At 43.9% G+C, this 15680-nt stretch overlaps 1 protein-coding gene and 1 pseudogene across 3 annotated transcripts; one reads left to right on the top strand and one right to left on the bottom strand.

The window, feature by feature from the left end:
- Window positions 1–7: 7 nt before the first annotated feature.
- LOC104591064 (granule-bound starch synthase 2, chloroplastic/amyloplastic pseudogene) lies at window positions 8–4482 on the bottom strand (annotated as a pseudogene).
- Window positions 4483–10365: 5883 nt separating this feature from the next.
- On the top strand, window positions 10366–12647 carry LOC148802592 (glucan endo-1,3-beta-glucosidase, acidic-like). 3 transcript variants are annotated; one of them, XM_088898758.1, is made up of 2 exons: window positions 10366–10850; window positions 11577–12647. In XM_088898758.1, the coding sequence occupies exons 1-2, from the start codon at window positions 10694–10696 to the stop codon at window positions 12545–12547; spliced, it is 1128 nt and encodes a 375-aa protein (XP_088754884.1). In that variant the 5' UTR covers window positions 10366–10693; the 3' UTR covers window positions 12548–12647. The 3 variants fall into 3 exon arrangements, with proteins under 3 accessions (XP_088754884.1, XP_088754885.1, XP_088754886.1); XM_088898759.1 differs by having other exon boundaries at window positions 10368–10755; XM_088898760.1 differs by having other exon boundaries at window positions 10372–10796.
- Window positions 12648–15680: the final 3033 nt, after the last annotated feature.

The raw sequence follows: 15680 nt of genomic DNA, 5'->3' as shown, positions 1-15680 counted from the left end.
AATCAGATCAGATCAGATTCAGATATTCGACATTCGAATTCAGGTTCAAATCAATGTTTGTAATATTTGATCGAATTAAATCTATGGTTGATAGTATAAGATCAAATTGGAATGTACCCAATCTGTTTACATCCCTGGGGATATCACATGCTGCTGTTGCTATGATTGTACTAAGCATCACAGTACTTTCATCTTGGCATGCGTTGTACCCATTCCTAGGATTGTCAACGGTATTCGAAAATCTGATTTCGAATTCGATATTCGACATAATCAAATTGAATTCGGATAATTCGAATATTTAATCGGATTCAAATTCAGGTATTGCCTGATGTGATTCGAATTCGATCCATTTACACCCCTACCCATTCCCATTCCCTTTCGCTCCCCTACACTAGGGAAAGCTATAGGTTTGAATAATGGTTTAGTACCACTCGGGATCTGCTACTCATAAATTGTCTAATACTCCCTTTCACTTTCTTTCAATTGCCTTAAACTCACCCAGACAGTCTGTATCTAATACTCCCTCATGTCACTGTCGAGCAAGTGAGAAGGGTTGTCTTTTGGGTTAAAATGGTAATTTTGCAAAAAATCATCCAATTTACTAACGGCTGCAGATCTCTGCCATGGTTTTCTCCATAGATTTCCAAAGCCAGGGTGAGTTTAAGTCAAATGAGAAAAAACGAAGGTGAGTTTTAGATAATAACCCTATAATTTATTAACAATTTAATTTCCTAATCCACCAACCAAGTTATTCGGCTTTTAGATGGTTGTGCAAGCCAAACTGTTCCCTCAACAACTACCTCACAATCAATTAAATGATTCTCTCTCTTATTAATATAATTATCTTTGTAAAAATATATTCATTGACTAATAGCTTTGGCATTTCTGAAGACTCCCTTTAAATAAGTGGACACCGGAAATAAACTTCTTAAATGGCTTATCAAAAAGAAAAAAAAATGGGTTAAAGAAAAGAAAAGAAACTTGGTAAATGAGGCCATAGTAGGTCTCAATAAATATTGCTCTCTTGGCAAATAATAGGTTGCTAACTAGAAAGAATCCGTGTTTTGTTAAGCAAAAATTTAGGAAGAATGAGTCTTATAACATTCTCAATTAACTGAATTCATCCTCAAGCATAATTTTTAGGTTTATGTATTGTCTTATAAATTTGTATTGATTATTATTATTATTTTTAGAAAAAAATTATATTAATTCTTAGTATTTTTATTATTTTTAAATACAAATTTACATAAAATTTAATTTTTATTAATCATTATTTGAAATACATGGGCTTTGACAAGCAAAACAAAGCCCATTCTTAGTTTTTTTTTATTTTTTAAATTTGTATTATTTTCAGATGGTTTTAAATTAAAATGTTATTCTTAAAATCAATGGGTTTTTTTGTTATTTTTAAATTAATCTAATTGGATTTTGAAATTGAATTTTTAATCCATTGGTTAAAAGTTATTCCATTTATTAATTATTGAATAGTTTTATTGTTTACTTTGTTATTTTTAATTACGTAACTTATGTTGTGAAGTACAATTTACTAAGTTGTCATGGTTAATTACATTTAACTAAGTGCTTAAGTTAACTAATGAAAGTTTCAAAGTTTCAAAGTTGGGTACATCACATAATTTCCATTTTTATATGACTAGTTGCATTAGATTTTATTATTTTTTTCTCTCAGAATCTTTTAAGACCCATTGTAACAAACGATTTTTGGGTTTTCTTTACTAGTTTCTCTTAATGGCTACGTGCTATGCAGCAACGTTTAACATTCCTTCTTTGCCTACTGCAAGAAAGATCATTTCATCACGTGCTATTATAGTTTTCGTAGCATTTGAGTCTAGCTAGATAGCCTTGTACATTGATTTCATTCTTTTCATTCTACTGAAGTGTACATTGGAACTCATAGGTATGTAATGCTCCATGTTCCCAATGTCAAATACGCTCCAATTCCATACTCCCAATGATCGTTTTGGAGGGCTTTCATGAAGGAATTTGTTATGGTCCTGCGTTGGATCTCGTTATGGGTCGGTCTATGGGGAGAAAGTCCTGCTTTCCCTTGCGCCTTCCCTTGCGTGCAGACCCTATTGTGGGAATCGAATGGGTGATTTGTCCAAGAGACCACCCGAACTTTCTTCACTCTTTTCTTGACTGGAAAATTGAATGCCTTTACTTCAATTCGTAGCTCCTTAAATAGGAGATTTACAGAAGGAAATTCCTTGTTGGATTCGGCTAGGCTAGGGTAATCCAATTCAAACTAAAACTCCAAATTACCTACTCCTAATGGTAACACAACTCTTACTTAAGAAGATAAAATAAGATAAGGATAAGGGATAAGGGATAAGGAATGGTGTAGCTGGCGGCAAGTTGGCGGGCAGTGCTGCTGTGGCAAGATAAGTGTGGACCCCCCTTGATGAGCTGTCATGTGGGCCCCGCCCTACTGCTGCTGTCGGGCGGCGCACGCATTGCGCGGTGCTGCTGCTGTGCTGCTGTCGTGCGGTGCATGCTGCTGCTGTGAAGTGCGTGCTGCTGCCGTGCGGTGCGTGCTACTGCCTAGTGCTGATGCCGTGTGGTGCGTGCTGCACGCTGCCGGGCGGTGCGTGCTGCACGCTGCCGGGCGGTGCGTGCTGCGCGCTGCCAGGCGGTGCGTGCTGCGCGCTGTCGGGCGGTGCATGCTGCCGGGTGGTGCGTGCTGCGTGCTGCTGCCTATGACTGCGCCGTAGTGCGCTGTCGGTCGGTGTGTCCATAACATCAGACCCCTCCTGGACAACGAGCTTGTCCTCAAGCTCTAATTCCGGATACGTGGCTTGGAACTCTGCCAATGGATCAAACGGCTGCACACTATCTCCCAGTCCACCAACAGCATGAACAACAGGGACTGCCCCGTAGCTCAGTGCATAAAGCTGGTTCAGTCCACATGGCTCAAATCTAGAAGGCATGAGTAGGATGTCTGCACCAACAGTTATTTGATGGGCCATTTTCACAGAGAAACCAACCCAACCCCTGACTTTGTCATGGTGTTGACTCTCAAAATGTTCGAGAAGCTGTTCCCGGTCAGGTCTCCCAGTGCCCAACATGACTAGTTGCATATCCTGGTCCACCATCCAAGGAATGGACTCAGCAACGAGATCAACACCCTTTTGATGGTCATGCCTGCCAATGAACCCAATTAGAGGAACATTCTCCCGAAGAGGAAGACCAAGCTCCCTTTGTAGAGCTGCTTTGCATTGAGGCTTGCTAGTCTGAAGAGTCTCCGCAGAGTAATTGGTGTAGCCCTCCAATGCCAGGTAAACATCAAACTGTGGGTTCCCTTCGTTTGCATCAATCCCATTCATGATGCCCTTCAGCTTCCAATCACACTCATTCATTATTTGATGCAGACCCCAGCCACCTTCTTTAGTTTCAGCTCCCAGGCTGCTGCTTTCAGGCCAGCTGCAAGGACATTGAAGTGTTCCCCACCTACTCGGTCATATAGTTTGAAGTAGTTTTGTGGAAGATCCACATAACGAAAATCGCGTACTGGACCACGACCCCGGTGTGCTATGTCGTGGATCACAGGAATGCACCGGGTATACTTACAGAAGAGAACCTCAAGAGCAGCCTTACCGAAGAAAACCATGCGTTTTAAAATATCCCCTCGGCCTCCCCCATATATATTTTTCTCAATATTACGAAACATAGGAATGTCCCTGAACACCAAATCCATGCCATCAATATAAGCTTGAAAGAAAGTTACCTCCCTATCCAGCCCATCCACCTTATATCCCTTACGCACTCCTGTTTCTTGGGCTTCTGCATAGTTACCATCCCCGGCCAAAGGACGAGACTTTACATTTTCATCCTCCGTGCACTGATTACGACAGAATTGCTCGCAGCGGTACAGCCATCCCAATGGGTCGCCGCTGCCGCTGTATGAGGAAGACTCCAAACGGCTATCCTTGGAAATTGATGGAGGGTGATTTGGCCCGACCTCGTAGCTCAGGTACACGTAGGCGTGACCTAGCTCAAACAGTGACTCAGCATGACAACACAATGGACGAGAGCACAAATCGGTGGGGAAGTCTCACCGAGTTCAGCACGGCAACTCAATAGGTAAACTACTCGTCGAAAGCCTCCTCGCCCGCACCTCCTCCCCAGGGTTAAGGGACTTCGGGGGGTCCCGAGTTCGGGGCACCCTGACCCCTTTTGAGACCCGAGCTCCTCCCAATGGACCTCGGGCCACTCCCAAGCAAGAACGCACCGATTCTTCTTCGGACGCCACGAGGCACAGGCCTCGAGTCGTCTAGCTCGGCATAACCGGCTGCAGGCAGCCCGTCACTCAAGGGATGGCCCAGCTCAGGGCGATTCGCAGGAGAATAGCTCGGTATACCGTAGGAGGGCTTCCTGCCCAACCGCCGTACCCGACAAACCTACAAATTGCAGGCATGTCCCCTCGCCGCGCCTGCCACCTTTAGGAAGGCGTCCCACACCTGACATACACGTACCCTACACGACGGCCCCGCGCGTGCCACCTCAGCCCTGCCTGTAACGGCAGTGGCAGACTGACAGTGGCGGTTATACCTGCCCTGTCAGAAGTCAGAGGGCCCAGAGCAACGGAATTCAGCTATAAGGAACTTAACCTCAAGGAACAAGGTATCTGGAATAGCTAGTGCAACCTGCACTCTTAGTGTTTACTCTCTTTCAGCTTCTTGCACACAGTACTAACTTAAGCATCGGAGCGTTCCCGCTGGGAAACCCCCCAGGAGTTCTTCCTCCTTCTTCTCGTTTCAGGTACATCTCAGGAGCCACGCGAGTGCCAGATAGGAGTGACCAGATTGTACTACATCATTTGGCGCCGTCTGTGGGAATCCGCTTCAAAAAGCCTTTCCCTCCAAACTCTATCAGTTCCTTCTTCTTCCTTGAAACAATCCAACGCTCATGGCTTCTTCTAGCAACGTCGGACGAAGCACGAAAATGGATAACTCCAGGGAACAACCCCAGCTTCCTACTGTCTATATCGGACAGTTCACCGTCCCCCTCTCAGCGGACGGAATCCCCAGCTTGAACGTGCCTCTCACAATGGCACCTATCATCACCCCACTCTCTGCTACAGTCGGAACGACGATCACCGAACCTTCGGTTGTGCCCCCAGTGGCTAGCCCGAACCAGCTGGAGGACCTGGTGCAGTGCATGAGGGCCATGCAGGCTCAAATGCAACAGTTCCAACAACTTCAACTCTATAAACAGCATGTACTGCACCAGGTCTCCCAGTATCAGTATCAGCAGCAGTTCCCCCAGCTGCCCCAACCTCAGCTTCAGCAGCCTCAGCTCTCGCCTCAGCGCCTAGCCTCGCAGCATGCCAAGTCTTGCCGCTAGAGTGAGCACTCTGGCCGAGGAGAGGCCCCCCAAAATCTCCCAAAAAATCAGTCCTCCCCCCACGGCAGACGGAAGAGACCGGCTACCCCAATCTCGCTGCGGGCAGACAGGTCGGGAGGACCCCGGCTCGGCAGGTCTACATCACCGCGACAGTCGAAGTTTGGAACCCCGATCCTTGAAAACCGGTTCGAGATCCTGGCAACAGACTCCAAGCAGGACCCCTCTGTCCATAGCCACCACCAACAGACCAGGCTACTCCCTGCGCAAACCATTCTGGATGGCGCGGAGGTGAGCAGCACGAACGTCGAGCCCATCAAGAAGCAGAGATGCCACCGCCGATCTCGCCGATCTGTCACCCGCGATTTGCCCGAGCTCATGGGCAAAGAAGAGGTAGGCTCAACCGAAGCCAAAACTCTCCTCCTCTCGGTTCCGTCCCCCTGTCTTCCGAACTCCTGGCAGTTCCGATGCCCAAGGATTTCAAGCTCCCCCCTCTTGATAAGTATGACGGGTCGTTTGATCCAAATGATCATGTAGACGCCTTTCAATCGCAAATGCACCTAGCGCGAGCCAGTGAGTCGTGCATGTGCGTGGCCTTCTCCACTACTTTTAGGGGAGCGGCCCGCACGTGTTACCGGAACTTGGCACCTGGGTCAATAAGAAGTTGGGCGCAGTTCGCGTAAGCCTTCATGTCCCACTTTGTCACCAGCAAACGGTGCCCGCGAATCGAAGAAAGCATATTCAATGTAGCACAAAGAGAGGGAGAGTCCATCTAGAGCTATATCAAGCGGTTCAACGAAGCTTGTATGTAGATACCGCGTCTGGACCCCGCCATATGCCTTGCTGTAGCCAAGAAAGGCATGATGCACAAAGAGTTCAAGTGGCACATGGTCGTCAACCAACCCGCGACCATAACCGAGTTTCTAAAGCTTGCAGATAAGTTCGTAGCCACTGAAGAGGAGATCAACAAGAAGGGCAAGGGTGCACCCGAAAAAAGAAAGAGATAAGGAGAGCCTTGCAGTCAAGGGGACACCTGAAGGAAAAAAGAGACAGTTCGGGAGGTAAAGCCGGTTAATTGTTCCGAGCTCCCGCACCAGACTGAGCTGATTACACCCCACTGAATGCGAAGTAGGCCGAAATCCTGATGGCGATCAAGGATGCCCCGTACGTGAAGTGGCCACCCCGTCTGAGGGGGAATCCCAATGAAAGGAATAAGAGTCTGTATTGCAGTTTTCACAAAGACCACGGTCACAGTACCGAGAGTTGTAAAAACCTCCGCGACGAGATAGAGGAGCTCATTTGTCGCAGATATTTGAGAAACTTTGTACTAAATAATAATAATAACAATAGTAAGAGAAAAGGTTAGCTGCTAACTTAAGAAAACCTTAAAGTAAAAACCGAGGTGGAGACCTACCGGGAAGGCTCAGTCCAGCTCGCATAAGCTTCTCCTCGGCCAACAAATCTTTCATCTCCAGGCCGAGGTCCCTCCAAGAGTTGATAACTGCCCTAGTCTCCGCATCTAAGTTCACCCCCGGGATCCTTAATAGCCACCCTCCAGTGAGTTGGAAAAGACCATCCCTCAGGATTTTGGACAATGAAGTACCTCCTCTTCCAAGCCGGAACCTTGTTCGGGCTACCGAACCGGATTTTAAACCCGGGCCGAGGAGGGATGTAGTAACTATGTCTGGCGTCCCTGCGCAAACAAGCGGAATTCTTTTTGATCGAACAGATTGAACTGAAGACGTCTAGGGACATAGGTCGGTTGTACTCATGGAACAGGAAGATGGTACCTACTATATTCCGGATAGAGTTCGGGTGTAGTTGGTCGATGGTGATGTTCAAAAACTTGACTATCTCTATAATGAAGGGGTGGAGCAGGAAGCGCAGCCCAACAGCGAGCTGCTCCTCAAAAACCATGAGCTCATAAGGATCATGAGCCCAAGGATACTGACCTAGAGGAACACTAAAGACAAAACTATCGGGAAGACGATAGCGAGCTACTAAATACATTAACCTATCCGAGGACAAGGTAGAAGGACCAAAGTCGTCTGGATCCCTACCCCGGGAAGAAGATGGGACCTCCGTTCTAGAGGTCGGTCCCTCCTCCCGAGCCTCGCGCTCCCCAGGCCAAGATAGCCCAACTTCAGGTACAGAAGTTTCCCCTAAAGACCGAAGAGGAGAGTCGCCCAGCGACGAGCTGACCTCCCCAGCAGGGGCCACTGACTGCACCTCGGCACCCTTGACCTCACTAGAGTCACCTAAGAGCCTATCTATACTAGAGCTAGACATGATTAAAAAACATAGGAGAACAAACTAAGGAAAACATGAATTCAACAAGAGAAGAACGACCTCGGAATACAAAGAAGGAAGTAGCGAGCTAAAAGACTCCGACGCGACCTCAGAACGAAGACTTGCGAATTTGTGGCGAAGCAATGAGTCTCGGGCCCCTTACTTATAGCTGCTATGTCCGAAAATCAACTGTCAAGATCAAAACAATCCAATGGCTCCTAGGAAAACCGTCTACGCGACCCCGAGGTTGAAATCGATTTAGTGCGTTTTTTGACATCCACGGAGTTTATAGATCACGTGACGTCTGCGCGTAGACTAGACACGACCTGGGTTGTTCCTGGTTGAACCAGGTGGCAGAACAGGTCCGACCAGCGATTCGTCCGACAAGCTGCCTGGACCTCGGGCCAAATCGACTTGGCTCATCATGAACTCCCCGCACTGGGTCGGGATCCCTGGCTCGGGGAGTGGGGGGCAATTGATGAAGGGTGATTTGGCCCGTCGTAGTAAAGCGGGGACACGTGGACACGACCTAACTAGTAAGATGATAGCTCAGCCCGACATGCCAAGTCCGCAACAGATTGAGCTGGGATAATCAAACCACCTCAGGACGAGTTCACCTCGGTGTAAGGTCGCATCAAGACCACCACAGTCCCAAGGCACTTTGGCGTTCACCCCAGGTCGGATCTAAAGAGTAGTAGCTTGGGTAATACTGGCAGACCATTACATGGCAACCCCGAAGATCTAGCCATCAGATCCCGAGCCTCACAGGATCACGCCTCGTAACGGTAAGCCTTATCTCCTCCCCACCCGGTTCGGGTGGAATTGATAAGCCCTATTAGTTATCCCCCATTAACGCGGAAACGAATCTCATCGTGACGAGAATCTTGGAACCGCTCCGCGAAACCCATGAGGACTCCACTATATAAAGGCTCTACCCGCGGAGGCCCAAGGTACGCGTGATTTCTCTGCTCTCTAGCCCTCTACACTCTAAAGCTTTTCAGCCTGCAACCAAGTATACTAATTTAAACATCGGAGCGACCTCGCCAAGCAAATAACCCCGGGTTCTCTGATTCTTCTTTTGTAGATCGGCCTAGTCCGCCGTTTACTAGAAGCCAGATCACCTCCAGTAGGGAGCAGTCAGATCGCACTTTAAGGGAAATTTTCAAGCCAAGAGGTGCAGCAGAGTCCTCTGTCAAGGCGTTCAAGAAAACCGAGATCAATTAAACCACAGATGAACTTTCATTCTGCATTCTAGCGCGTTTGTTCATTCGCATCCAGTCGATCGTCAAATTATTGTTCAATGTGTTTCCACTTTCCTTACGAGTGCATAAATGAGAAAATTTCCACTTTCCACGCTTGGCGGGTAAGAGTCAGATTGTTCCTCCATGACATTGGAATCACTGGGATTATGAATTGTCTTTATTGACTTGCATTCAGGAGATGACTTGACTCGATCACTATATATATGAAAGTCTTTGGAGGTCCCCGTCAGCCCGTCCAATAGGCAAGGAGATGCAACCGATTGATCTGACTTTTTTGTCACTTCATTTGTTTTTCTTTTTTCTTTTTTTTGTACCATTGATTGACTTTACTTGAGCAGAGAAACTATAGAAACACCCCACAGCCTTTTCTGCCTCTTTATGTCGAATGCAGAACCTTGTATGCACTGTATATCATGGTGTTTGGAAGCATGGCCGCTTTTTGGGATTGATATTCAAGAAAAAACGCCTATGATTCCAAAACCTGTTTTTTATAAGAAAAACGTTTCTGCCACGTTGGCAGTGAGTAACACTATGCTGCTTGGTAAGGTGATTTGTATTACTATTTTTTATGTATGTAGTGACAGGTAAGTACCACATAAGATATACATCAGTCAACCGTTGGAGAAAACGGTTCACCAATGCACCAGTGGAGTCCCGATTTTCAAAGCATGCCCAATTTTTTAATAATCATCTGAATCAAACAATGAGATACAAGGGCATTTGTTGAAATGCCCATGTTGATCCAATGTTGCACCATTTTTTTAAAAACGACCACAGTTTCAAATATCCCCTATATTTGCACTGTGCATATAGTTGTATTTGTACTCATTCAACAAATTACCTAGCAGGAACCAAATTGAAATAATCGAAGCATTACATTCTATTTATAAGTTAGTTGAGGTAACAAATACATCAAGTATTTAAATTACTGTTTATAGCTCTATTTATTAATTAGAACAATATTAAACATTTGGCAATGTCCCATAGTCTAACCGGACCCTGCCCTAAAAATGCCATAATGATAAACCAAGCTATGATTTCTGCGATAATAAGCCTAGATTAATGGAGCAATGAAGTGGGGCTGAGATAGGGCCCGCCTGCCTTGAAGGTTCAAAGTATCAAAGTCAGTATTGGTCATTGGGATGAGTTTTGTGCTGGAAGTGAGTTTAGATGGAGCTTCGATATGCTTCATATATTAATTAATTATAAGGATTTCTTATATCTTGCCTATTGAATAGAAGATGTAAAGAACTATGAATTAAAGCATAGATTTCAGGAAGAAAAAAATTGGTTTTTTGAATCCCTAAAAAGACTATGGCTACCACAAAAGAGCAAATCTACTCTGTTTCAGGATAAATGTACTTTCTTCCTCTGTTTCTTTTACTTTAGGTTCAACAGTACTTGTTTTATCTTATTTTTACATGGCAAAACTATGGTGAATACACATGAAATCACAAGCCTATGTTAATCTCCTTCCAGAGTACGTCAATCTCACCGTTGTTAACCTTAATTTGGATGTATATTTTACCATAGAGCTCCGCTAAAGCTGGGTAGAAGTAGAAACCAAGAACGTTATAAGGATATCCCATCCAAAAGGTTGAGGGTGGGCTGCTATATGTGCCACACAGTGGCCGTGGAAATTTCAAAGTCAAGCTGTTATTGAATTTAAGCATCAATAAGAATGGTACCGTGTCCTGTCGGTTGTATGGCTAAATGAAATCTTATCTTCTCCTTCCCCATAAAAAGGAGATCAATTGCATTGCTGAGATTACAGGTATAGAGCAATGGCTGCAAGCTTTGCATCAAGAAACAACAGCCTTTATGTCGCTGCTGCTGCTGCTACAAGGTTGCTTCTTTGGCTGTTTTTAGCTACCACAAACTTGGCAGGTGTCTCTCTCTCTCTATTAATTTATAACTCCTCTCTCTATCCGTCCGCCAATGGTAATAGCCTTTTCCCCTTGTCTTTCTTTCTCCCCTTATAATACAAAATACAAGGTTTTGCACTCTATATATTTGTATTTGTACTTCTTTCAAACTGAGTCTAAGTTTTTGCTTCATTCTGTACAAATGTTTTGACAATAATGTCTTTGAATATATTGTCGAATTAAGAGTCCCAATCTCCTACCCAGGCAAACTCTACCCACTTTTACCCACGCATAACATTGCAGTCACACATGGAGAATATCTCATCTCCTATGCTATTATACAGGGGGAGATGTTCCCAATTCATGGGATAATGTGTTGTGGGTAGACATGGGCAGAGTTCTCGTGGACAAGAGAGGTAGAGTCGAGGTGTAGAGCCAGCAAAAGAGAGAAAGTTTCACTAATATTTCTGTTGGCATAGATTAATTATTTGAATTGACTGAGATCATTGTCAAGACTGTTTAGGAACGAGATGCTATAGTCTTGTAGCGCAAAAGCCAGTGCAGAGACTTCATACTTTGTCGGGAAGTCTCCAAATTCTAAAGCAGCTCGTGTATAGGCAAATCAATCTATCTAACCTTCTAATGTTCAAAGATACCAAAACAACAAAGAAAAATGAAACCCTTCTGTGCTTTGCTGTTATTGAGGTTGGAGAGAGAGAGAGATTTAATTTGGATTATAAAAGCTGAATTTACAATGATCAGACGATTCAGAGACTCTATCGCTGGATCAATTATATTGCAGGTGCACAAAATATCGGCGTCTGCTACGGAGGGTCGGGAAATACGAAGAACGCGCCACTCGAAACTGAAGTAGTCGATCTTTACAAAAGAAACAACATTCCGAGGATGAGAATTTACGCACCCTACAAAGAAATCCTCCAGGCTCTCAGAGGCTCCAACATTGAGCTCATGGTAGGCGTCCCAAACGAGCAGCTTAGAGAGATGGCATCCAGCGACAGTAGTGCTGCATCTGCCTGGACCAATGAACATGTCATTCCCTACAAGGACGACGTCAAATTCAAGTATATCGCAGTTGGCAATGAAGTGAGTCTCAACCATTTCAGTGATTTCCAGTATATCCTCCCCGCCATGAGAAACATCTACGCTGCACTTGAATCAGTCGGGTTACAGAACCAGATCAAAGTGTCAACTGTTGTTTTCCCAGCGGATTTGGACATACCAAAGACCTACCCACCATGGGATTCCGTTTTCCATTCCAAAGTTCTGTCATACATGCGAGAGATCATTTCCTTTCTGGTCGAGAAACGGGCACCATTACTTGCTAATGTGTATCCCTTCTACATTTTGTTCTACAATCAACAACCAGATCTCACGCCTGAGTTTGCCTTGTTCACTTCCTCTTCAGTTAATAGATTTGGCTACCAGAACCTTTTCGATGCCCTCGTGGATTCTTTCAACTATGCTCTTGAGAAGGAGGGTGGATCATCGTTGGAGGTTGTGGTGTCTGAAAGTGGTTGGCCAAGTGGAGGTAACAATATATCGACCACTGAATATGCACAAACATACTACCCAAACCTGATTCGACATGTGAACTCAGGAAGAGGCACTCCCAGGAGGCCTGGAAAGCCTATTGAAACCTACTTGTTTGAAATGTTCGATGAGAGCGAGAAGCCTGGAAATGAGTGGGACAAATATTTTGGGCTATTCTCCCCAGATAAACGGCCCAAGTACCAAATCAATGGTTTTAATTAGGCTGAGTGACAGAAGAATTGATGTGGAACTGGGTGCTGATATATATGTTTTTCCACATACTAGAATTTGGAATAAATTTAACTTAATAAAGTTTACTTGGTAATTCTTGTGTCCCTTCTCCTTTTATATATATATATATATATAAAATTTACATTGGTTTGGTGTAATTATTATCGACGTAAAATTATACTTCGATGCTGTTTTATATATGTTTGATGCAGTATAGTTTTACGTTGATAATTGATATAAAATCTCATTAGATTTAAAGTTTTAAATTGATAATCTATGTAAAAACTACATCGATAAAGATTTTATCGAGATAAAACTTTACACTCTTTCACCCATCACTATTTTCAAAAAAACAATGATCACTTTCTGTTTTGGTGTAAAACTTTATCAATGTATTTATATTCTTTCCAAACTAGACTCATTTGGGAAGAAGTACAGATACAAATATGTAGACTGCAAAGCCTTATATTTTGTATGTAATTATATTATACATATTCTTATTTGTACTCCTAAACTGTGCCTTAACTTGCTGTTTTTCTCTTTTAGTCAACTTGATACACCCAATAATCAATATGTGCAACAACTTCATACGGAGGTTGTTGGCTGATTAATTATTCCACGAATAAAAGCTAAAGATCTCAACTAGATAATGATCCTCTCTGGCCCGCAAATTTTCAGGCCTGGGCAGCATATTTTTGGCACAGACATGCAGCAAGCCTGCACGTAGTGTGGGTTGGGTCCAGGCCAAGCAAGCCGACACCCACCAAGTATAAATGTATAATATTTTATCAAATTTATATGACATTTTCAATTCAGTCAAGTCAATCTAAGTCAATTCAAATATTATAATTTTTATTTATGCTTGGCCGTTCGAACGACATTTCAAATTAAAACTCTGATACGAGTGACTAATCTTGTACAGGATGTTAATGGGCCAAGTAAAATGGTAAATTCGACTTAACTCACCCTTACATGATTACATTGGGGTCAGGCTTATTAGTGTTAGACAATTTTGTATGCCCTTAACTTTAATTAGAATGATGTATTTTATGAGTTTATTGTAAATGAATAAAAGTGCATATTTGATTCATGTTCCCTTGGTATGGTTCTATGCAATACACTCAAACTGGACACTTAATGAGACTCGTGTTAGTTTAGAATGTTCACAGCCAGTGGTGCCACCAAATCGGTTGGGGTGGCCTGTCTTAGCTGCCAGGGTGAGACCCTAGGCACCTACAGTGTAGGATTAATTGAATATTTAAACTGAACCAAATTTCCAGTATTGCCCTGGACCTTGGAGATTGATGGGCAAAACTGGAAAGTTACACCCGACTCATAGACTCGATTATGATACTGCACTAGGTGTCGGATTGAGCTGTCTTTGATGTACCAATTAGTGAGATCCTTAGCGGGGGTCAAAACCTGGGTATGTTGGGACAGTTTGAGAATTCATCTGAGTGGGTGATTATAGTGACAGGATCAGCCCCTTTGCCGGACAAACGTAATGAGCGAAGATGCACTCTCACTGATAGAAACCAAGACTGCCGGCAGCCGATTTCAATCGTTGAGATTTGCTTTGCAAAATATATTTTATATGAGATATAAAAGTATATATATTATGGTTTTTAAAATGTTTGCAAAAAGGTTTTAATTCCCAGGATCCATATAAGTAGAGAGTGCGACACTGTTCTTTGCAGTCGAGGGAGAGGTCCTCTCTTGTCGGGCAGTGTATGATCATTATGGGTTGAGATGTTAAGTGTAAAACCATTGAGGATAATACCTGATGGGCTAATCTTGCATCTGCCCACAGTCCCTGGGTGTTACAAAGTGGCTTGGCCGAGGGACCACTTAGGATAAGTGTTGGGCCCATAGAGCCCATTTGATGGGTTTCAGGGGGTACACTGTCCTTAACAGTGTATTTGGCCAGGCCTTGTAATAAAGGCTGGGCCGAACCCATGTGGCTGATGTGTAGATCAATGCTTGGGTCCCATGCCATTCAAGGAAGCCCAACTGGGCAGCAGTTAGGAAGGTTAAGTGAGCACATAAGCTTAATGGGCCTAAAGCCCATTTCAAACTGGGCTATTTATTTAGTTAATAATGGGGCGAATTCTGAGATGGATTAGCAGATAGGATAGGGTCTTGACCCTATCCACTCAGAGAGTCCAGATCTGAATGTGATTTAGATCTACAAACTTCCTAATGAGATTAGGAGAAAGCTAATCTAATCTGCAGATAAGATAAGGGTTTATCCTTATCACCTAAAGAGAATGCTGATCCAAATATGATTTGGATAAGCAGCTCCTAATTGGATTAGGAGCTGATCCTTTAGGTTAACAAAAGAAGAAGGGGGCGGCAGCCTTTAGGGGACACACAATCAGATCCCCTTCAGTGCTGAAATCAAAGAAGGAAGAATTAAGCATCCCTGTAGAATTCTTTCTTGCTGCTTCCCTGCTCTTGCCGCCCTGTTTTCCAATTCGATCTCCAGTTGTGGGAGAAGTCAAGATTCGATCTTGACATCAGTTCTTTGAGAAAAAATTGATAGGAAGTTGTGCTCACGTGCCATTCTGCTGATTCTTGCGACGGACAGATTTCTTGGAGAAGAACACTGCTGATTCTGCTCCATCTTACACTACGCCATCTTTAGTGGGATCAGTCTTTGGATCATTCCTTGGGCATGAACACCTTCGTTGGGGGATACTATTTTTCCGTATCAGGTATAATTCTCTCCTACTCCTTCTGGTTCAGATCTGGTTCAGTTTATGGTTCAAGAATGATCATTGAAAATATGATTTTCTAAATAGGGAATGCGATTCCCAGTTGAAGGGAGAGAAAATTTTTTTAAATTCGCCCCCTTATTCCGCAATCTTTGGGCGTCCATACGATGGATCTCTTATCCCTTCAATTAGGGTGTCCACTCAGGTTAGAGTTTTGATTATTTAACCCAGACTAAGTGCAGGTTTGGATGACCCCGTGCATTGGGTTATAATACCCCTACACATGTAATGGGTTATCTTGTAGTTTGGTCTAACTTCTAACCCCTAATCATATATTTTATGATTTATTTCTATGCTTATTAGTTGAATGTAGGTCGTCTTAGGATAGAGTTTTGATTATTTAACAAAAA

The sequence above is a fragment of the Nelumbo nucifera genome, chromosome 2 (genome assembly GCF_055504915.1).
Source record: "Nelumbo nucifera cultivar China Antique chromosome 2, China Antique-T2T, whole genome shotgun sequence".
Classification (NCBI taxonomy): domain Eukaryota; kingdom Viridiplantae; phylum Streptophyta; class Magnoliopsida; order Proteales; family Nelumbonaceae; genus Nelumbo; species Nelumbo nucifera.
This window is presented reverse-complemented; position numbering and strand designations above follow the sequence as displayed.